Genomic DNA, 22536 nt, shown 5'->3' with positions numbered 1-22536 from the left:
TGTCGGCGGATCCTTCGGAGGACACAATGGTGGGCATTGTGGTGGTCACGGACACGGGTCATGGTGGCGGCGGTGGTGACGAGGAACACAATAGTGAGGGAAAGAACGAGGCTTTAATGGTGGTGATGGAGGCGGGGAGGGTGTTGGACAGCTTGCTGGCGGATTTGCCGGTGGGATACGTGCAGATTCCCGTGGGGGTGGCGGGGCCGTTGCTGCTGGACGGGTTCGAGTACACGGTGCCGATGGCCACCACGGAGGGGTGCCTTGTTGCTAGCACCAATCGAGCGTGACATGTGAATTTATTTATAGCAATTTTTTTTCATCTATCCACAATTAAGTTTCATTAAATTATGCAACAATTCATGTGGAAAGTGAATCACATTAAAGAGAAGCAGATAAGTAAAGATCATAAAAACTTTTCTTACATCTATTGGTTTTCCATTTATGAGACACACATAAGACAAGTCAAGAAATAACCTTGTCTTCGTAAACTTCTATCAAAACACATGTAATTTACCGAAATAAGTAGTACTACCTTGTAACCTAAGCGGGGTCATTAAGATGACGGAATACCAACTTCATTGTTGATTGTCTTGTCTTTTTATGACATTATTACTGCATCACGGTGTGGTAGCTCTTATGAGACCGACAGTAGTGGTTTCTCAAGAAAGCTCATATTGTGAACGATGTGTACAACTACGTGGGTTCTTCATTAACAATATTGGATAAGGTGGATGTCTACACACAATCTTAAAAGAGCAGCGGGTGCTTTAACTCCGGATGACCTACACCTTATTGTGAAAAGGAGTAACGGACTACTAGAACTTGAAAAGTGATTCATGAACATTATGCTTGAACCATCTACATTCTTTCTTTTATGAAATCATCAATATGGAAGTTGAACAAACTATATATTAAAGCAATTTGTAGTATTGTACCTGTGCAGAAAGATGCAAACTAAGAAACAACATCAAACATTATTTTGGTTGTTACTTAACAATCTAGTAAATAGTTGAATTGATCATATGTCTTAGAAAGATAGAAAGCAATGGATTGATTTTTTTTTCTTTTGTGATCTCTATGTTCTTCATTGACAAGAAGGTGGGTTTAACTTCTACCTTTTTTCCTTTTCTTTTTTTCTTTAAATGAGCTACAAGAAAGTAAAAATAGTTCGTAAACAAAGAGTATCCTTCATTAATCTTAAAATAAGATATAAACACATATTTGCATTTTATTTATCTTCCAGAATTCTATTTTTACAAAAAAATAATTGGAAAATATTTGATCGACAACCTAACTGTCCATCTACAAATAAAACGAGAAAAAGAAATAAAAATGGCAATTTGTAAGAGAAGCGATAGTACGAAATGAGAGGGAAAGAGAGAAACAAAGACGGTAACATAGGTTTGTTAAGAAATGTAAAGAGATACAAGGTTGTGAATGTGTGTTAGTGCATTTGAACCATATTTTTTCATAAGGGTTGGTATAATTTACCATTTATGCAATGTAATGTAAAACTCCCACATTGTGTGGAATGTGAAAGAAAAAAAACCTTATATAGTGGATGAAAAGGTTGTGTTCTCGCCGAGCTAAGTAACAAGAGCTTGTAACCCAAGTGGGGGCACGAAGGTGATGGAACAACTTTGAGGCTCCCTGGTTGGAGTTGTGGATGCCAAAAGTTGGCTTGCCCATTCCAAGTTGAGAGTTAGGTGATGGAACTTGTGTGAAGGCATAGGTCCCATCTCTCTTAGACAAGAGGGCACTGCGTGAGGCTGGTTTCACAGAGCAGCGATTACCTCTACCTCCCAACAGTGGAGGGATAACAAGTTGTTGCAACCACCCTCAAAACAAATACTTAGGCAGCCTCACTTGCTTGGACCATCACCTTTTTCCAATTTTTATTCAACATTGCTTTAGATTTGAGATATTACTTAACACATCTCTCTAATATCTAATTTTCCTTTCAAAGTTTTTATAGTTGATTCTCTCAAAGTAACATATATGAATATGGTCGATATAACTTCTACAATGATGCTTAGGTATGTCCACTAATTTTTTTATTCTCAATTATTGCCTGTTTATGATATACATAAAGTATACTAAAGTCCACTTTTATACTAATACTGACAAACTTTCTTTTTCTAACCAAAATATTATTTTTCTTCGAATTGTTTCAATATGATGTAGTTACCTATATTTTTATATATTCTATACATTGTTTTGGAGTATTAATGTATCACTTTTATATATTTAACAACCTTTTAAATTGGAGATGTAATAATTAAAACAAAAGTAAGGAAATAGGGTTTGATATGTTTGAATGAGTCTTTTTTATTTTACATGTGGTAGTAAAAATTAAACTGGATTTTGTACAATGACATGATATTAAAATGTTTAAGAGTTATGAATTCTGCAGTACTGTTATTTGTCACTATTCTAGATCTATTTCTTGGTTGACCAATCCCACAACCAATTAGAGAATTGGTAAGTTTTTGAATAATCCTCACACACCGAATGACATACAATAATTAGACAAATGTAACAAAACAAACAACTTAAACTTGAAAACTACTATAGGAAGAAAAAAAAAATACTTATGAGAGTAGAAGAAGATAAATTAGTAGTGATGTTTAATAAGGCTTGCATCTATATCCAACAAAATTATGCAACCTAGCAATTGAAAAATAAGTGTTGCAAATTTTCAACAATCTATCTATTTTTCATTAAATAAACAAATTATAACATAAAAGAATAAATAAATAGTTTACATAAAACAAAATAAATAAATTTATCACGAACAAAGTGGATTTTTATATATTTAGCACCGTATGAAAATTTTCTATTTTTTCTTAGACACGACAAATATTTAAGAATCACACTATTTAAAATTAAAAGGAAGTGTATATTGTATATTTAGAAAAAAAAAGGTGAAAGTCTAACTTAATAGAAAATTGAATACCATTTTTCCATTTAAAAAATAATATTAATTTCCAACACGTCAATTTGGATAAGTTATTTGAGTGAGCCTGACATGTGAATTTATTTATAGCAACTTTTTTTCATCTATCCACAATTAAGTTTCATTAAATTATGTAACAATTTCATGTGGAAAGTGAATCACATTAAAGAGAAGCAGATAAGTAAAGATCATAAAAATTTTTCTAACATCTATTGGTTTTCGCATTTATGAGACACACATAAGACAAGTCAAGGAATAACCTTGTCTTCGTAAACTTCTATCAAAACACATGTAATTTATCGAAATAAGTAGTACTACCTTGTAACCTAAGCGAGGTCATTAAGATGACGGAATACCAACTTCATTGTTGATTGTCTTGTCTTTTTATGACATTATTACTGCATCACGGTGTGGTAGCTCTTATGAGACCAGCAGTAGTGGTTTCTCAAGAAAGCTCATATTGTGAACGATGTGTACAACTACGTGGGTTCTTCATTAACAATATTGGATAAGGTGGATGTCTACACACAATCTTAAAAGAGCAGCGAGTGCTCAAACTCCGGATGACCTACACCTTATTGTGAAAAGGAGTAACGGACTACTAGCACTTGAAAAGTGATTCATGAACATTATGCTTGAACCATCTACATTCTTTCTTTTATGAAATCATGAATATTGAAGTTGAACAAACTATATATTAAAGCAATTTGTAGTATTGTACCTGTGCAGAAAGATGCAAACTAAGAAACAACATCAAACATTATTTTGGTTGTTACTTAACAATCTAGTAAATAGTTGAATTGATCATATGTCTTAGAAAGATAGAAAGCAATGGATTGATTTTTTTTTTCTTTTGTGATCTCTATGTTCTTCATTGACAAGAAGGTGGGTTTAACTTCTACCTTTTTTTCCTGTTCTTTTTTTTTTTAAAATGAGCTACAAGAAAGTAAAAATAGTTCGTAAACAAAGAGTATCCTTCATTAATCTTAAAATAAGATATAAACACATATTTGCATTTTATAATTTATCTTCCAGAATTCTATTTTTACAAAAAAATAATTGGAAAATATTTGATTGACAACCTAACTGTCCATCTACAAATAAAACGAGAAAAAGAAATAAAAATGGCAATTTGTAAGAGAAGCGATAGTACGAAATGAGAGGGAAAGAGAGAAACAAAGACGGTAACATAGGTTTGTTAAGAAATGTAAAGAGATACAAGGTTGTGAATGTGTGTCAGTGCACTTGAACCATATTTTTTCATAAGGGTTGGTATAATTTACCATTTATGCAATGTAATGTAAAAGTCCCACATTGTGTGCAATGTGAAAGAAAAGAAACTTTATATAGTGGATGAAAAGGTTGTGTTCTCGCCGAGCTAAGTAACAAGAGCTTGTAACCCAAGTGGGGGCACGAAGGTGATGTAACAACTTTGAGGCTCCCTGGTTGGAGTTGTGGATGCCAAAAGTTGGCTTGCCCATTCCAAGTTGAGAGTTGGGTGATGGAACTTGTGTGAAGGCATAGGTCCCATCTCTCTTAGACGAGAGGGCACTGCGTGAGGCTGGTTTCACAGAGCAGCGATTACCTCTACCTCCCAACAGTGGAGGGATAACAAGTTGTTGCAACCACCCTCAAAACAAATACTTAGGCAGCCTCACTTGCTTGGACCATCACCTTTTTCCAATTTTTATTCAACATTGCGTTAGATTTGAGATATTTCTTAACACCTCTCTCTAATATCTAATTTTCCTTTCAAAGTTTTTATAGTTGATTCTCTCAAAGTAACATATATGAATATGCTCGATATAACTTCTACAATGATGCGTAGGTATGTTCACTAACTTTTTATACTCTATTATTTAATGTTTATGATATACACAAAGTATACTAAAGTCCACTTCTATACTAATACTGACAAACTCCGGATGACCTACACCTTATTGTGAAAACGAGTAACAGACTACTAGAACTTGAAAAATGATTAATGAACATTATGCTTGAACCATCTACATTTTTTCTTTAATGAAATCATGGATATTGAAGTTGAACAAACTATATATTAAAGCAATTTGTAATATTGTACCTGTGAAGAAAGATGCAAACTAAGAAACAACATCAAACATTATTTTAGTGGTTACTTAACAATCTAGTAAATAGTTGAAGTGATCATATGTTTTAGAGAAGATAATTATTTTAAAATATCAAATAAAATATCTAAAGATATATTTTCCCCATATTATATTTTATCATAAATATTTATGAATTATCAAAGCCTTTTCTTTTGGAAAAGGATAGAGAAAATCACAAGGACCAATTTTTGTTTTTCGTTCCCTCTTCTTAGCTTAGCCAAACTCTTCTTCACTTTTTCAATTTTTTGTTGCCTTCTTCATGCAATATTTGTCTTGGAGTTTTGTGATTTTGATAATTTTCAATTCTTGGATTTATCTTTAAGGTTTCATGAAGCTTTTATCAATTTATTTCCATACCTCCATGAGCTCAACTTAGTTGCAGCTACACTAACACACCTCAAAATATTCAAAGTACATTTATGCAACTAAAAAGGTATTTTTAACATGTTCTTATATCTCATGCTCAATAAACTCAATTATAAGAAATCTCAATTAAATCAATATTTTAAGAACAAAACTCAATTAAAAATCAAAAATTTAACTTTAAATGAGGGTAAAAATATGCACTCATTAGTGACAAAGTGATGGAGTGACAAAGTGGAAGTGGCGTGTGGAGTGGGTGACGAAGCTAGAGTAGTGCCTAGAGATGGGAGTTACAGAGTGGCTGAGGGAGAACGTGCTTAGGTTTTCTATTTTGTGGAAAAAGTCTTAGTAGTGTAAAGTTTTGGATGGGAATGAGTGAAAGAAATGAGGGAAAAATGTATTATAATTTATAGAGGTGATAAACCTCTTCAGAAAAAATACAAAACCCCAACTATTATGAGCATTATGATAATCCACCAGAATCATCCTAAGTCATTTTTATTTGTGGGGTTTTTTATAACCACCGCAAAATAACTCCCACAAAATAACTTCTTTTTTTGCAGTACTATAGTTCTTCACCTACAAGAAGACATTGGATTGGAGTACATATACTTCGTTACCTTAAGGATATTATGACTTTGGACTTATTTTATCCAAATGATTCAAAATTAAATCTAATGGGTTTTGCATATACATGTTATTTATTCGATCATCATATTGTCATAGTAGTTGATCACAAACAAGATATTTTTTCACATGTGGTAGCACAATACTTTCATATCTGTCTATGAAACAAATAATCACAATAACATCGTCAGATCATGTAAAATTTTAGCATTACATGAGGTACATCGTTAATGTGTTTGGTTAAGGTCTATAATTCAACATGTACAACAAATTTGTTGTCTATCCTTGGAAAAAAAATGGAATCAACAACCATATATGAAAATAATAGTGCATTGTTCAATTAAAAGGGTGATATAGAGATCCAAAAGATATGTTCATGTGAAAATGTAGCAGATTTATTCACAAAGTCTTTGTCAAGGAGAACTATTGAGCAATAGGTTCACAAGATTGAATTCCTTCATCTTAATGATGTAACTTTACATAAGGGTGAGAAATAGAATATGTAATGAACAATATTATATTGAAAATATAGAATGATAAGATTGATACACTTACTCATATGATTGATACGATTGATTGATTTGCTATAGTTACTCATATGATTAATTACCCTTTATGAGGTTTAAAAATTTGTATTAATTATTTAATTTGTATCCTTTATGGGTTACATTTTGTATTTATAAACAAGACTCTTTCTATTAGTAATAAGACACACAAAATAATTGTTCTACATTCTCTATTCTTCCTTTTCATTTTCTCTCTATTATGAGCTTGATTTTATAACAATACAAAGTTTATTTTGGTTTAATTACTTGGATGGTACCCACTTTGGTAGAGTTGTGTCATTCTAGTACCCGTTTTTAAAAAAGTGTCAATTGCATCCCAACTTTTGAAAAATGGCTTCAATTAGGTCCTATTCAGACAGAGATGACTAACATTATTAACAGCATGCCACATGTCAGTCTGTGGTTTTTTTGACTTTTTTTTTTTGGAAGCAAAGAGGAAAATGTCGACTATCTCGTGAAGCAGAGTACAACCCTTGGAAGCTTCTTTGACCATGGGAAGAAGATGACAATGAATAAGGAGAAATGTCTCTTTATGTGTTTTGTGAACCCCATCTTTAATGAAGTGGAGAAAAGAAAAAATAACTCGAGGGACGAACGTTAGAGACTATGAGATCCTGAGACCCTCTTTTAGCATTGTCTAAGATATTAACTATGTGTGGAGGTTGAGAGAAACATGGAGATAATCTAGATTGTGGGAGTATCAGTAGGATGTAGTTGAGTAACGGTAACATATAACCACTTATTTTGAGATTTCCTTACTTTTTCTAATTTCAATTTTACTTCTTTCTTTAGTAAAAACTATATATATCTTTTTATTTTATTTTTATTTTTATTACTTTGTTTTATATACTTATTAGCCTAATATATTTTTTTTTAATAATATTTTTATAGTTTTTTTACCATTATCTTTTTTTTTCATTTTTTTATAAATTCAATTATATTTTATAAAACTATTTTTATTATTTAAAAACTATTTTTCTATTTTAAATTTATCATTACTATTATTTTATTATAAAACTCTTTTTCTTTAATTCTTATTCTTAATCATTATTTTTATGTTTTTTTTTGTGTTTATCTTTTAAAAACTCATTTTCACTATAAAAATATTTTTCTTATCTTTTTCTATTTCGTTTACTTTTTTATTTTAAAAAAATGTTTAGTTATGTTATATTATATATTTAAATTATTTGTCTAGGAAATAAGAAAAAAATAAGATTATTATTACTAAAAATTATTTAGTTACCCGGACGAAATTGAGTGTTGACACATTCATATCAGAAACTATATACAATAAGCCTTTTAACCTTTTAAAACCCATTTTAACAAATTAAAAAGGACACACTAAGACTAACAAGATATCTAAACTTTGTCATATAGCCTACCAACATGATATAACATGTAACACATCAATTACATATTTAATACTATTGAAACATAATCTTCAAGCGGATCTTCATCAATCTTCATCAATCACATGAGATCTTCATGCACTTGGATTTATCAAATCTTTGCTTCAAGCTGCTTGTGTCAGCACCAACCATTGAATCCCTCGTCTAGTGAGAAAGTTAGACACTCGCCTAGCGAGTTTGGGCAATTAGCCATTTTACAGAAGCAATCTCTTGTCGAGCGAGAGGCTATGCTCACCCGACAAGAAGAAACTTTTTGAGTGGTTAAAGGGTCGAGAGTTAGATGAAATAAAAAGCTTTTGATTGTGGGAACGCAATAGCGGGCAAAAAAACGTGTAGAGTCAATTCTAGGGCTTTAAAGCTTCATCTTCCTTCATCCATTCCACCATTTTGATCCCCTTTTGTGTTATATATATGTAATAGTAGCTAAACTCCCATTTCATTAGGGTTAGATGTAATGTACCTATATGTACTGCACCCAAACGGACTAATAAAACCGCACGGCCAAGCCCGCATACACATAACCCCGCAAATGAAATTATCAGATGAGACACAAGACAAGCGAAAGCACATAGCGGCCTAGGCGCCTACTTCAGAAAACATAACGACATCTGTTGACCACTCCTAACTTAGAATATTACCCATGGTACCAACAAATATTAACTCAGGGCCTAGGCTAGGCCCGTGCCCATCTAGGGCCCAAGCAATGGCCCAGACCACAAGAAGGACATACATAATTAATAACTCTATAAATACACGTGGACCCCAACAATTAAAGGTATGCTTTCATTAATCCCTTAATCAAGAGATTTGACTTTCTGAGAGCTTTCTCGCTGACTTGATCGTCGGAGCCCTCTTCGCAAGTAACCCCTCAAGGGTCCAAACCATGTACATCAACAAATGGCCTATTCAAGCTGAGGAAGAGCCAACTTGAGAGATTGAGGATTGAGGTAAGGTGATATTTGTGTCCTTAACATATCTCTTTTTGTTTCTGCAGGAACAATTGGCGCCTACTGTGGGGTACGAAGCAATACCTTACTAAGTGATCTGCATACTATCGAGAATTCTTTTTACTCGTAGCAGAGCTAGAGTCATGAAGCAACCTGAGACGGTCCCTACTGCGCCTGCTAACGTCACCCAAGACTTGGCCGCCATCCTTGAAGGCCAAGCCAAGATACAACACGAACTCGTTAACCTGAGAAAGCACAACGTTGACGAGATGGAAGCGTTGAGGCAAGAAAACTCGAGGCTGAGAAGAAAGATCGAGGCCGACCCTACCTAGAAAGGGAAGGCCAAGGAATCGTCAGAAGCCCCCAAGTCCTCGGCTTACCAGCCCAATGAGGAAGAAAGCGAGTACAACCCCACCCCACACACCTTCACCACCACTCAACAAACACCCATCATCTCTACCCACCACACAAACATTTATCCCACCATCCCTAGGCACCCCGCAACACCCACCCCTGCTGCCACCCTCCCCACCACCCATATCCCACCTCATCACTTCACCACTACCTTTCCTACGCTCATCCACCATCCCATTCCACCACACCCGTTACCACTATCACGGGTCACGAACCAGTGATAGTGGTCACAATGCGAGCAGGGCGCCTGGTGTAACATCCCTGGCTACCCCTCCTCGGGCCCCAGAGGCTGTCAGGTTACTACAGCCCAATGCACCCCAACCCCTTCACCCTTCTCTGTCCATTCATACTGGGTGGGTTGTTGCCAGTGGGAATCGAACCCCCAACCTGACCTTTAACACCTCTGGCACACCAACAGATGCTACCAGTTGCGCTACAGCATAACTGGTAGCATCTGCTGGTGAGCCAGAGGTGTTAAAGGTCAGGTTGGGGGTTCGATCCCCACTGGCAACAACCCACCCAGTATGAATGGATGGAGAAGGGTGAGGGGTTGGGGTGCATCGGGCTGTAGTAACCTGACATGCTCTGGGACCAGGGATTGGTGCGCCAGGGGTGTTATAGACGACATTTGACAAGCCAAGAAATAAACGGATCAGACCGCCCTCGAAGACTTAGTAAAATGGAGGTCCCCGCGTTCGATGGACCTTGGGGGCCTGGGTTAGGGCCCAGGCCCACTCATAACCCAGGCTAGGGCCCAAACCAAGGCCCGGCCCATTGGGTAAACGAACATCATTAATGCTCTATAAATACGCATGGACCCCACGAATTAAAGGTACACATTCATTAATCACCAATTTGACTTTCTGAGAGCTTTGACTTACTTGAGCTTCAAAGACTCTTCTGCAGGTAACCCCTCCTCGGTTCAAGCTGACATGTATCAACCGGGGAGAGACCAACTGAAGAGATAGCGGACTACATGGTAAGGTGACACTTGTGCCTACCACATCTTATTTGTTCTCTGCAGGAATAATTGGCGCCCACCGTGGGGCACGAGACGAACACCTTCAGTACCCGTTGTTCTCTGAAGATGGTTTCCACCCGTAGCAAGGCTGGAGTGAACAAGCAAGCGGATGATGGTCCCTCTTGACCTCCTGGCATCACCCCTGATCTGGCCGCCATCCTAGACGGCCAAGCAAAGATGCAACAAGAACTCGCAGATTTGAAGAAACGCAACGTTGATGAAATGGAGGCATTGAGGCAAGAGAACTCTCGCTTGAGGCGAAGGATCGAGGCTGACCCCAATCTGAAGGGAAAAGCCAAAGAAACTTCTGAAGCTCTACCCATCCCCATCACTTCCCATCTGGTCAACCGGGGCTTACCGCACCCCCAACCCCCGCCGCTACCCTCCCTACCACCCAGATCCCCTACAACATACCCACCGCCCTACACATCACACATATTCCACCATATAACCCACAATATCTTCCGACAACCCACATCCCCCCTCACAACCTAACCTCCACCTTCCCCGCTATGATCAACCACCCCCTGCCAAAGCCAAAACTGGACCACCCCCTACATCCAATACCTCAAAACCGGCACCCCTCCCCCAGACGCGGACAAAACTTGGCTGGCTAAGGCGGCCAGGTACACCATGATAGGCGATGACCTCTACAAGCGCGGATATGGCCAACCCCTCCTTAAATGTGTCACGGCAGAGCAAGCCCAATACATCATCAAAGAGTTACACGAAGGCATTTGTGGTTATCATTCCGGTGCACGCACCATGGATACTAGAGTTCTTAGTGCCGGATACTTCTGGCCGACCATAGAAGCAGACTGCCAGGATCATGTCAGGAAATGCAAGCCATGTCAAAAACATGACAACCTTATTCACTAGAAACAAGAACAACTACACCACATACTGTCCCCATGGCCTTTGACTAAGTGGGGAATGGACATCCTTAGCCCATTTTCACCCGGCAAGGGGCAGGTAAAATGTAGCCGTCGATTATTTCACTAAATGGATCGAAGCCAAGCCACTAACTACCATCACGACCCAGCAAGTTCAACAATTTGTGTGGAAGGGCATTATATGCAGATATGGTGTACCACACACCATCATCACAAGTTCTGTAGAACATCCACAAACAAACGGACAAGCAGAGGCGGCAAATAAAGTTATCCTCGTGGAACTACGCAAGAGATTGGATACCGCAAAAGGCCGATGGCCAGAAGAGTTAATAGAAGTACTATGGGCTTACAGATGCACCCCCCAATCATCAACAAACGAATCCCCATTCATCCTAGTCTACGGCGCAGACGCCATAATACCGGTAGAAATCGATGAACCATCCCTACGCTGAGAACTGTACGACCCTACCCACAATCACCAAAACATGGCCCTACATCTCGACCTTCTACCCGAACTCAGATAAAAAGCCCAGATACGCAATTTAGCTGCCAAACGATGAGCTGCCAGGAGATATAATGCAAATCTACGTCCACAATCATTCGTCATCAGGGACCTAGTATGGAGAATGGCCAGTAGTGCTAGAAAGAAGGATGGCAAGTTCTCCGCCAATTGGGACGGCCCATACCGCATACGCGAAGATGCAGGAGGAGGAGCATATCGCCTAGAACAATTATGGGGGGAAGAGATTCCCAACACTTGGAATGTATCCCACCTCAAGTTCTACTTCAGCTGAATATGTATTGTAATCGAACCAATACTTGTAACCTTGGGTGTACTCTTTTTCCTCACCTGGTTTTTTTTTCCTAAGGAGGGTTTTGGCCAGGGAGGTTTTAACGAGGCACCCCTATTCAATAAATAAAAAGAAGGGTTCCCAACTATATGACTTTCCATGTGTTTTCCTTTACATCCGTTTAAGTTCCCCACCCTTACCCCAAGTAAGCGGCCTGGGTCGAACACCCTTATCTTGTGCTTAATTCGTTTAAGTTCCCCACCCTTACCCCAAGTAAGCGGCCTGGGTCGAACACCCTTATCTTGTGCTTAATTCGTTTAAGTTCCCCACCCTTACCCCAAGTAAGCGGCCTGGGTCAAACACCCTTATCTTGTGCTTAATTCGTTTAAGTTCCCCACCCTTACCCCAAGTAAGCAGCCTAGGTCGAACACCCTTATCTTGTGCTTAATTCGTTTAAGTTCCCCACCCTTACCCCAAGTAAGCGGCCTGGGTCGAACACCCTTATCTTGTGCTTAATTTGATTAAGTTCCCCACCCTTACCCCAAGTAAGCGGCCTGGGTTGAACACCCTTATCTTGTGCTTAATTCGTTTAAGTTCCCCACCCTTACCCTAAGTAAGCGGCCTGGGTCGAACACCCTTATCTTGTGCTTAATTCGTTTAAGTTTCCCACCCTTACCCTAAGTAAGCGGCCTGGGTCGAACACCCTTATCTTGTGCTTAATTCGTTTAAGTTCCCCACCCTTACCCCAAATTAGAATGAGTGTAAAATAATATTTTTTATTTTTAATTAATTCGTTAGAAAAACTACGAGTGATTAATTATTTATTTTTTTTCGTATTATTATTATTATATTGTATGAGATCTATAATTTACACTATTATATTAATGTATACCACAATATACAATATGCTTAAACCGTTCTATTATTACTATCATTATTATTATTTATAGTACTATTAATATCACTAGTATTAACAAATATTTAATATTATTTTAATGTTATTGTGATTTATTATTAATATTATTAATATTATTATTAATATTATTATTATTATTATTATTATTATTATTATTATTATTATTAGTGTTGTTGTTTTATACTGGATTCATAATATATAATATGCCTATATTTGATTTTAAAAATAACATGAGTCTATAAATAAAATAAGAATTCAATTCATATTTTCTTCCTTCATTTCCAATATATTTATTATTGATATTATAATCTTATTCAATAATATTAGGATTGGTATTGAAATTATTATTAGTGTAAAATATTATTATTATTATTGTTCCTACAGAGAACAAACAAGATAAGTTAGGCACAAGCGTCACCTTACCCATGTAGTCCGCTATCTCCTTAGTTGGCCTCTTCCCGGTTGATACATGTCGGCTTGGACCCAGGAGGGGTTACCTACAGAAGGGACTCCGAAGCTCAAGTAAGTCAAAGCTCTCAAAAGGTCAAATTAGTGATTAATGGAGTAATGAATGCGTACCTTTAATTACTGGGGTCCACGTTTATTTATAGAGCATTAATCATTTTATGTTATGTCATGGGCCGGGCCTTGGCTTGGGCTCTAGTTTGGGCTGTAAGTGGGTCTGAGCCCTAACCCAGGCCCTTAGGAGGACCTACTGAACACTAGGGGGCTTGGATTTTATTAAGTATATTTGGAGTAGCCGGCCTAGGCCGACTACTTTTGTTGGCAGTTTACATTGGTCATGTGTGGTCTTGTGCAGGTTGTCCCTCTAGACGTTCAGGTTATCGGTTTAGGCTGGTAAGGCTCAGGCCAACTCAGCCTAGGTTGATTACTTGACTGCTTTAGCATATATGTATCGTTTTATTACTATTTGGTCAAGTTGGCTAGGTGTGGTACACCAGTCCCCCAGCCTTGGCCAATATAGGTGTCGGTCAAGGGTGATATATGTTGGTATGTTAACGGGATCGGCTGGGTGTGGTACACCAGTCCCCCAGCCTTTAAGTGTGATGAACAGTGTTAATGCTAAAGGTGATGAAAGGTTGATGGTTGGTGAAGGGGTGTTAGGGGTCAAATCAGGGGGGTTTTGGCGCCGTCGCTTTTAAGAGTTATGTCTCTTGTAATGATTGTGTCGATTGGTATGGGTTGTTGTTTTGGCGGGAAGGGGTTTTTGCCGTTTGGGATTCTGCCCTATAAATATGAATTTCAAAACAAGTAAGGGTTTATTGGTTCATTTGTGAGAATTTCCTATTCAGAGATCTTGTGTGCCTTTTCTTGTCCGACTAGTTCCCAATTTCAGCCGACATCTTTCTAGAAACACGAGTAAAGGTATGTCCAGTAGTGATAGCGTGTCGTTATCTACGTCTAGTAGTGAGAGTGTAGAGTCGGAGAGGAGTATAGGTAGGCAAGTTGACGGGGAGTGTACCAGTTCTGGCGGTAATGTAAGTGGAATCCCTATGGAAACGTTGAGGGAGGTCCGAGAAGATCCCCAGAGGAGCTGACCGAGAGTAACTGGCCGGTGAAGGGCAGTTACGGGTGGGTAGTTGCTGATGTCCGTAATCAATCATCCTTATTCCGATGGTCTCACCTTCTGAACTTCTGGCTGAATTGTGCGCCTGTCATCGTAAAGGGTGTAAGCAGAAGTATTGTTTCCCTAGAAAGGGTTAGCGCCATTGACCGTGTGTGTCACGGGCAGGAGGGGGCAACGAAGAAGTTCTTCTACATGTACATGTGTCACTTTTCTCAGCTGCATGTGCGGCTGCCGTTAGATGATTTCACTATGGGTGTGTTGCGCGCACTGGACGTGGCACCTACGCAGTTGCACTTGAACAGTTGGGCTTACATGCAAGCCTTTCGCATTTTGTGTCAATCTTTATATTTGGAGCCTTCGCCTTATGCCTTCCTGTATTTCTATGATACTAGACCCCGCCAAGCGACAACTTGGCTGTCTCTGATAAGTCGTCCCAGCATTAGTAGATTGGACGCATTTTCCCAGTCTTTCAAGCATTTTAAGGACGGGTACTTCAAAGTCGTGGTGAAGGAAGAGGGCAAGCCCTATTTCTTGAACGCAGATGGGAGTACAAAGTTCCCATTTAGCTGGACGGGCACTCCTTCTCGGTACAAGGATATGGGGATCGATGAGTTGTCGGCGGGGGATTAGGAGGTGGTGGAGATGTTGATGAAGTTTGTTGATAAGTTGCCCACTAAGGGCCTAGTTAGAGTTTATAATTTGGTGCATCCGATTATAGATATTGAAGGTATCTGTTTGTTACTTAAATTGTGTTATTGATTCTAAGTTGTTTTAAACGGGGTTTAATATGTTATTGTAGGGCACATGGCGCAATCGGGGAAGAAGAATTTGGCGCTATTCCAGTCGTTGAGGAAGGAGATGGCCGCTAAAGCGAAGGCGGCTGGGAAGACTAATGTTCCCAACCTGAAAGAGTCCGTAGTGGAAGTACACGTGCACGGCGGAACGAAGAGGAAGGCCGAGTTGCCGCTTAGCCACGGCAAGGGGAAGGATGTGAAGAAAGTAAGGGCGACCTTACTCGGGGCGGGGTCAGCCAGTGGGGCGGGGTCGGTTAGCGGAGTGAAGGGGTCGGAATCTGGGTTGATTGAGTTACCGAAAATATCTGTCAGGAAAGATATCGCGATCTATCTCCCAGATACCATTATAAACTCCATTGATAGCATGGAGGCGGATCATATCGTGAGGACAATGATGGAGTTTGGAAGCAAAGCCTTGATATTAAGCCGTCGTGTGGGGTCTTTATATCGGCGGGAGGTGAAGGAGGGAGGTCGGGAAAAGGTAGAAGAGTTGCAGGGGAAAGTCGACAAGTTTGAGGAAGAGAGGGTTGTGTGGAAGAAGGAAAAGGAGGGTTGGGAGGAAGAGAGAATGAGGCTGGCAATGTGGAGGGTTCGGTGTTTGGATTCAGAGGAAAAATTGAACAAGAGAATAAGGGAGTTGGAGGAAGACTACGATGATCTGAAAGACAAGTATGATGGTGTTGTAGGTGAGCTTTGTGACCTGAAGAATTGCATTATACAAGAGCACATCAACGACTTTGAGAAGCGACTACGTCAAGCATCCTTTTTCCATCAAGAGGTTGACATTACGGACTCGAAGTTTAATGTGAACAAGGACGTTATTGATGGGAAGCTTGTTAAGGAAGATGGAAGCAGTCCAGATGGGGAACTTAAACGATTTAACCAACGAGTTGAGGGTGTTCGACCCAAGCCACTTACTTGTAGTAAGGGTGGGGAACTTAAAACGATTAACATCAAGTTAAGGGTGTTCGACCTAGGCCGCTTACTTGTGGTAAGGGTGAGGAACTTAAACGATTATGAAAGTGAAATAGAGAAAAGATGTATAGTTGAGAACCCTTCGTTTTATTCATTGAATCTGGGGTGCCTCGTTAAAACCTCCCTGGCCAAAACCCTCCTTAGGGAAAAAAGACCGGGTGAGGAAAAAGAGTACACCCAGGGTTACAAGTATTCAGTTTAATATAGTATGCATTTAACTAAAGTAGAATTTGAGGTGGGACACATTTCAGGTATTGGGAATCTCTTCTCCAGATAAGTGTTCCAAGCGATAAGTTCCTCTTCATGTGTCTTCAGGATGCGGTATGGGTCGTCCCAGTTGGCGGAGAGTTTGCCATCCTTCTTTCTTACGTTGCTGGCAATTCTCCATACTAAGTCCCCTATTGCGAATGATGGTGGACTTAGGTTTGCATTATACTTTATGGCAGCTCTTCGTTTGGCAGCTAAATTGCGTATCTGGGCTTTTTCTCTAAGTTCGAGTAAGAGGTCGAGATGAGTAACCATGTTTTGGTGGTTGTGGGTTGGGTCGTATAGTTCTCGGCGCAGGGTGGGTTCGCCAATTTCAACCGGTATCATGACGTCTGCGCCGTAAACTAGGCGAAATGGGGATTCGTTTGTTGATGATTGAGGGGTGCACCTGTAAGCCCATAGCACTTCTACTAACTCTTCGGGCCATCGGCCTTTGGTGTTATCTAATCTCTTGCGCAGTTCCACTAGGATAACCTTGTTGGCCGCCTCTCCTTGTCCATTAGTTTGTGGGTGTTCTACAGAACTCGTGATGTGTTTGATGCCTAGGCTAGTGTAGAACTTGGCTAGCTCCTTATCTATAAATTGTCGGTCATTGTCGGTGATGATGGTATGTGGGACACCATATCTACATATAATATATTTCCAAACAAACTGTTGAACTTGCTAGGCCGTGATGGTGGTTAGTGGCTTGGCTTCTATCCATTTGGTGAAGTAGTCGACGGCTACAATTAGAAATTTCACTTGCCCCTTGCCGGCTGAGAAGGGGTCAAGGATGTCCATTCCCCATTTAGCAAAGCGCCATGGGGATAGTATGTGATGGAGTTGTTCTTGCTTTTGGTGGATGAGGTTGCCATGTTTTTGGTATGGTTTGCACTTTCTGACATAGTCCTGACAGTCTGCTTCTATAGTCGGCCAGAAGTACCTGACTCTAAGGACTCTGGTAGCCATGGTACGTGTGCCGGAATGGTAGCCATAAATTCCTTCATGTAGCTCTTTAATAATATATTGTGCTTGCTCTGCCGTGACACATTTGAGGAGAGGTTGGTCGTATCCGCGTTTGTAAAGGTCATTGCCTATCATGGTATACCTGGCGGCCTTAGCCAGCCAAGTTTTGTCTGCATCTTGTGGAGGGTTGCCGGTTTTTAGGTATTGGATATAGGGGGTGGTCCAGTTATGGCTTTGGGAAGGGGTGGTGTTTTCAATTGGGGCGTGGGTTAGGTTTTGACAGGTATGTGTGATGGAGGGTGTAGATAATGTTTGCTGTAATAGGGATCGGTGGCGGCTTTTTAATTTGGTGCTGGCCAATTTGGAGAGGATGTCGGCTCTGATGTTGTCGGTCCTTGGGATGTGTTCGATGCAGACTCGTTCAAAGGCGAATTGAATGACTGCACGGACCAGATGGTAATATTGTAGAAGGATGGGGTCTTTAATCTGGAACTCGTCATTTAGGTGCCCTACAGTAAGCTTGGAGTCGGTTTTGCACGTTAGCGTCTTGACACCTACTTCACGGGCAAGGGAAAGGCCGGCGAGGATAGCTTCGTATTCGGCCTGGTTGTTTGATGTTTTGAAGGCAAAGTGAAGGGATTTTTCGATGAGGATGTCATTAGGCCCTTCTAACACGATGCCAGCACCGACACCTTTTGGATTTGAGGAACCATCTACATGAAGTGTCCACTGGTCCTCTGTGGGTGTGTGCTGGAGGTCATTGACAAAATCTAAGAGACATTGGGCTTTAATGGGGCCATGGGGTTCGTAGCGAATGTTGAATTCTGACAGCTCGACGGCCCAAGATGACATCCGTCCGGCTAGATCTGGTTTTTGCAATATTTTTTGGATGGGGTAGTCGGTTTTGACGATGATGCTGTGGTTTTGGAAGTATGGGCGTAGGCGGCGAGCTGCGTGGACTAAGGATAGGGCCAACTTCTCTACTATTTGATATCTAGTTTCAGAATCTTGCAGCGTTCTGCTAACGAAGTAGACAAGATGTTGCGTGCCTTCTATCTCTTGAACGAGCACGGCGCTAACGGTGTGGTCGGTGGCTGTGATGTATACGTGGAGGGGATGGCGGATGTCCGGCTTGTGGAGGATAGGTGGTGAGGTTAGGGTAGTTTTTAGTTTTTGAAAGATTTGTTCACAATCGTCAGTCCTCGTGAACCGGGTGGATTTCATTAGGAGTTAGACTATGGGTTGGGTTTGTTCAGCCAGTTTGGGTAGGAAGCGGGAAATGGTTGTGGGGCGGCCTATGAGGCGTTGGACCTCTTTGATGGTAGCGGGACTGCGCATCTCGATAATTGCCTTGCATTTTTCGGGATTGGCCTCTATGCTGCGTTGGGTCAACATAAACCCAAGAAATTTACCACGGTCGATGCCGAATACACACTTGTCAAGGTTGAGGTGAGGGTTGTATTGGCGTAGTGCAGAGAAAACCGCCGAGAGGTCCTTGGCATGTTGGTGGTGGCTTGGAGACTTGACAACCATATCGTCAACATATACTTCGACACATTGTCCCATTAGATGACTGAAAACCTTGTCCATTAACCGTTGGTAGGTCGCTCCAGCGTTCTTAAGACCGAAAGGCATAACTCTATAGAAGTAGTTGGCATCATCCGTGATGAAGGCGGTCTTGTTCATGTGAGATGCGGCCATGGGGATTTGGTTGTACCTGGAATATGCATCCAAAAAGCTAAGCATTTTATTCCCTGCCGCACCGTCAACAAGTCGGTCTATATTGGGTAAGGGGTAGGCATCGCGAGGGCAGGCCTTGTTCAGATCCGTGTAGTCTACACACATCCGCCATTTGCCATTGGCTTTTTTCACAAAGACTACGTTAGAAAGCCAAGTGGTGTACTGAGCTTCTTCGATGAATCCTGCATTTAGTAACTTGTCGGCTTCAACCTTAGCCTCTAGTCGGCGTTCTTCGCCAAGTTTGCGCTTCTTCTGGGAGATGTAGCGGGCTTCTTTGTAGATGGATAGTTTGTGGGATGCTACTAGGGGGTCCACCCCAGGTAGGTCAGCGGCTCACTAGGCGAAAAAGTCTGTGTTGCTGATGAGGATGGGTGTGAGGATGGCACGCTCGTCAGAGTTCAAACCGGTGCCAAGGTTGATGGAGTGGCCGTTGGGAAGCTCTAGAGGGGAGGTCTCCTCAACTGGTTCGAGACGAATGTCCCGGCCTACTCTGGGGTCGAGATCTTCGCCTGATAGGGCGATGCCGGAGCCAGGTGGTCGCTCAATGTGGTTGGTTTGTTGAATTGGGAGTTACGAGTGCAGGCTGGCCATGTAGCATTCGTGTGCCAGGCGCTGGTCGCAGTGGACAGTGAGGATGTCACCGGAAGGAGAAGGGAACTTCATGGCCAAGTGGGGGTGGAGATAACAGCGCCAAGGGTGTTAAGGGAAGGACGGCCCAGGAGGACATTGTAGGATGTTGGCGCGTCGACGATAAGGAAGCGAATTGGAATGGTTTTGGTCTGGGTTCCTTCGCGAAACATGGTGTGAAGGTCGATGTAGCCGCAGGTGGATACTTGTTCGCCAGAAAAGTCATAGATGGGTTCGTCATACGGGACCATAGCGGTGTCCGGGAGTTGGAGTTTTTCATAGGTGGCCCAGTAGAGAATATCAACGAAGCTGCCTTGGTCGACAAGGACTTTCTTAACGGCGTAGTTCTCGATTTCAACGGTGATGACCATGGGGTCATCTTGATGATGGTCGAGGCCATGAAAGTCGTCATATGTGAAAATGATGGGAGGCATACGGCATCTGTGGTGGGAATGGATGATATGATTGATGAATTGGATATGGCGGAGGTGTTTCTTTCTGGCAGAAGAAGTGGATCCCCCACTAGCGAAGCCACCAAAGATAGTGTTGATAGTGTCACGTAGTGGAGGATCTGTGGGGGTGATGTCGGTACGGGCTGGTTGGGGTTCCTCGTTAGCGGTTTGAGCTGGGCGTCTGTCGTGACGGGAGTCGTGTGGAGGGCGTCTGTGGTCGAATCGAGGGGGTGGCGGGATCGAGAGGAATGATCGTCTCGTCGGAGGAAGCGGCGAACATGTCCAGCACGGACCAGTTCTTCTATCTTATCCTGGAGTGCTTTGCAGTCTTCTGTAATGTGGCCATGGTTGCGGTGGTAGCGGCAATACTTGGTCATATTAGCGTTAGGAGGTGTGGTTGTCTTGCGTGGTGGAGGGATGAGGTCAGCTTGTAGGGCTTCATCGAGGATACGGGAGCGGGCTACGGTAAGAGGGGCGTATTTGGTGAAGCGGGGTTGGCGGGGCTCGCGTGGGCGGGTAACAAGGCAGGGAGGTTGCGGGGTAGGGTTGGCGGCGGTGGCTGCATAGTCGTTGCAGAATTTGGTTTGGAGGTTCTGCATCTCCTCCATGCAGACATAGTCGGTCGCGCGTAATTTAAGTGTGTGCATAGAGGCAGGTGGGTGGAGGTAGACGTTGTTGGCGAAGGGGTCGGGTTGTAGGGTAAGTGCCATGCACTGGAGGATCATCTCTTGGTTGAGGTGTGGGGTGCGAAGAGCTGCCTTACTGAAGCAATCTATGAACGCTCTGAGTGGTTTGCCTTGTTCCTGTCTATTGCCAGGAGGGAGATTGTGGTAGTTTGGTGTGGACGGCTGCCAACAAACTGGGTGGAGAACATGTGTGAAAGAACGTCGAAGCTGTCGATGGAGTAAGGCGGAAGGGTTGTGAACCATTCCAGAGCAGGGCCCTTGAGGGTGGTGGGAAAGGCTTTGCAGAAGACTGCGTCTTGGGATGTGTACAGGGCGACATGGGTGATGTATACTTTAAGGTGTTCATCAGGGTCGGTTTCGCCGGTGTAGCGGTCCAGCGTGAAGGGTTCCCACTGGGCAAGAAGGAGGGTGTTGGCGATAAAGTCGTTGAAGGGGTGACGACGTCTAGGCTAGTGGGGAGGGAACAGATGAGGTGGGATGGGATGGTTGATCATAGCGGGGAAGGTGGAGGTAAGGTTGTGAGGGGGGATGTGGGTTGTTGGCAGGTATTGGGGTTTGTAGGGTGGTACGTGTGTAGTGTGTAGGGTGGTGGGTACGTTGTAGGGGATTTGGGTGGTGGGGAGGGTAGCAGCAGGGGTTGGGGTTGCAGTATGCTCTGGTTGAGTGGATGGGAAGTGAATGGGATGGGTAGAGGGAATGGATGTTTGTTGGGTGGTGGTGAAGGTGTGATGGGTGGGGTTGTATTCGCTTTCCTCTTATGTGGGCTGGAAGGCCGGGGACCTTGCAGCCTCAAACACCTCCTTGGCCTTTCCCTTCTGGGTGGGATCAGCTTCAATCTTTTGCCTAAGGCGTGAGTTTTCTTACCGCAGCGCCTCCATCTCATCAGCGCTACATTTCTTCATATCTGCTAGTTCTTGTTGCATCTTCGCCTGGCCGTCCAGGATGGCGGCTAGGTCAGGGGTGATGCCAGCAGGTACTGAGGGACCAGCATCTGCCTGCTTGTTCACTCCAGCTCTGCTGCGGGTGGAAACCATCTTCGAAGAAAAACGGGTACTAAAGGTGTTCGTCTCGTACCCCACGGTGGGTGCCAATTGTTCCTGCAGAGAACAAACAAGATAAGTTAGGTACAAGCGTCACCTTACCCATGTAGTCCGTTATCTCCTCAGTTGGCCTCTTCCTGGTTGATACATGTCGGCTTGGACCCAGGAGGGGTTACCTGCAGAAGGGACTCTGAAGCTCAAGTAAGTCAAAGCTCTCAAAAGGACAAATCAATGATTAATGGAGTAATGAATGCGTACCTTTAATTACTGGGTCCATGTGTATTTATAGAGCATTAATCATTTTTGGTTATGTCATGGGTCGGGCCCTGGATTGGGCTCCAGTTTAGGTTGTAAGTGGGCCTGGGCCCTAACGTAGGCCCTTAGAAG

General features: G+C 41.8%; 1 protein-coding gene and 2 non-coding genes across 3 annotated transcripts; 2 read left to right on the top strand and 1 right to left on the bottom strand.

Annotated features, from left to right (window-relative positions):
• Positions 1–1583: 1583 nt before the first annotated feature.
• On the top strand, positions 1584–1889 carry LOC146881730 (signal recognition particle RNA). The gene has a single exon (XR_014986828.1).
• Positions 1890–4331: 2442 nt separating this feature from the next.
• Positions 4332–4637, top strand: LOC146881729 (signal recognition particle RNA). Its single transcript, XR_014986834.1, has one exon.
• A 15366-nt stretch (positions 4638–20003) lies between these two features.
• On the bottom strand, positions 20004–21031 carry LOC146881728 (uncharacterized). The gene is made up of 2 exons (XM_085669326.1): positions 20499–21031; positions 20004–20412 (listed from the first exon to the last, which is right to left on the bottom strand). Exons 1-2 carry the CDS (start codon positions 21029–21031, stop codon positions 20004–20006), a joined length of 942 nt encoding a protein of 313 aa, XP_085525452.1.
• Between the last annotated feature and the right edge of the window lie 1505 nt (positions 21032–22536).

This window comes from Vigna unguiculata, chromosome 11 (genome assembly GCF_037176805.1).
Source record: "Vigna unguiculata cultivar grain cowpea cultivar isolate G323 ecotype 2 chromosome 11, ASM3717680v1, whole genome shotgun sequence".
Classification (NCBI taxonomy): domain Eukaryota; kingdom Viridiplantae; phylum Streptophyta; class Magnoliopsida; order Fabales; family Fabaceae; genus Vigna; species Vigna unguiculata.
Note: the sequence above shows the minus strand (reverse complement) of the source record. Positions and strands in the feature narration are given on the sequence as shown.

Coding starts and splice junctions, on each gene's coding strand:
- LOC146881728 (XM_085669326.1), bottom strand. CDS start 21,031: ATGGAGGAGATGCAGAACCTCCAAACCAAATTCTGCAACGACTATGCA. Junction 20,413..20,498: donor ACACTATCTTTGGTGGCTTC/GCTAGTGGGGGA, acceptor TTCCCACCACAG/ATGCCGTATGCCTCCCATCA.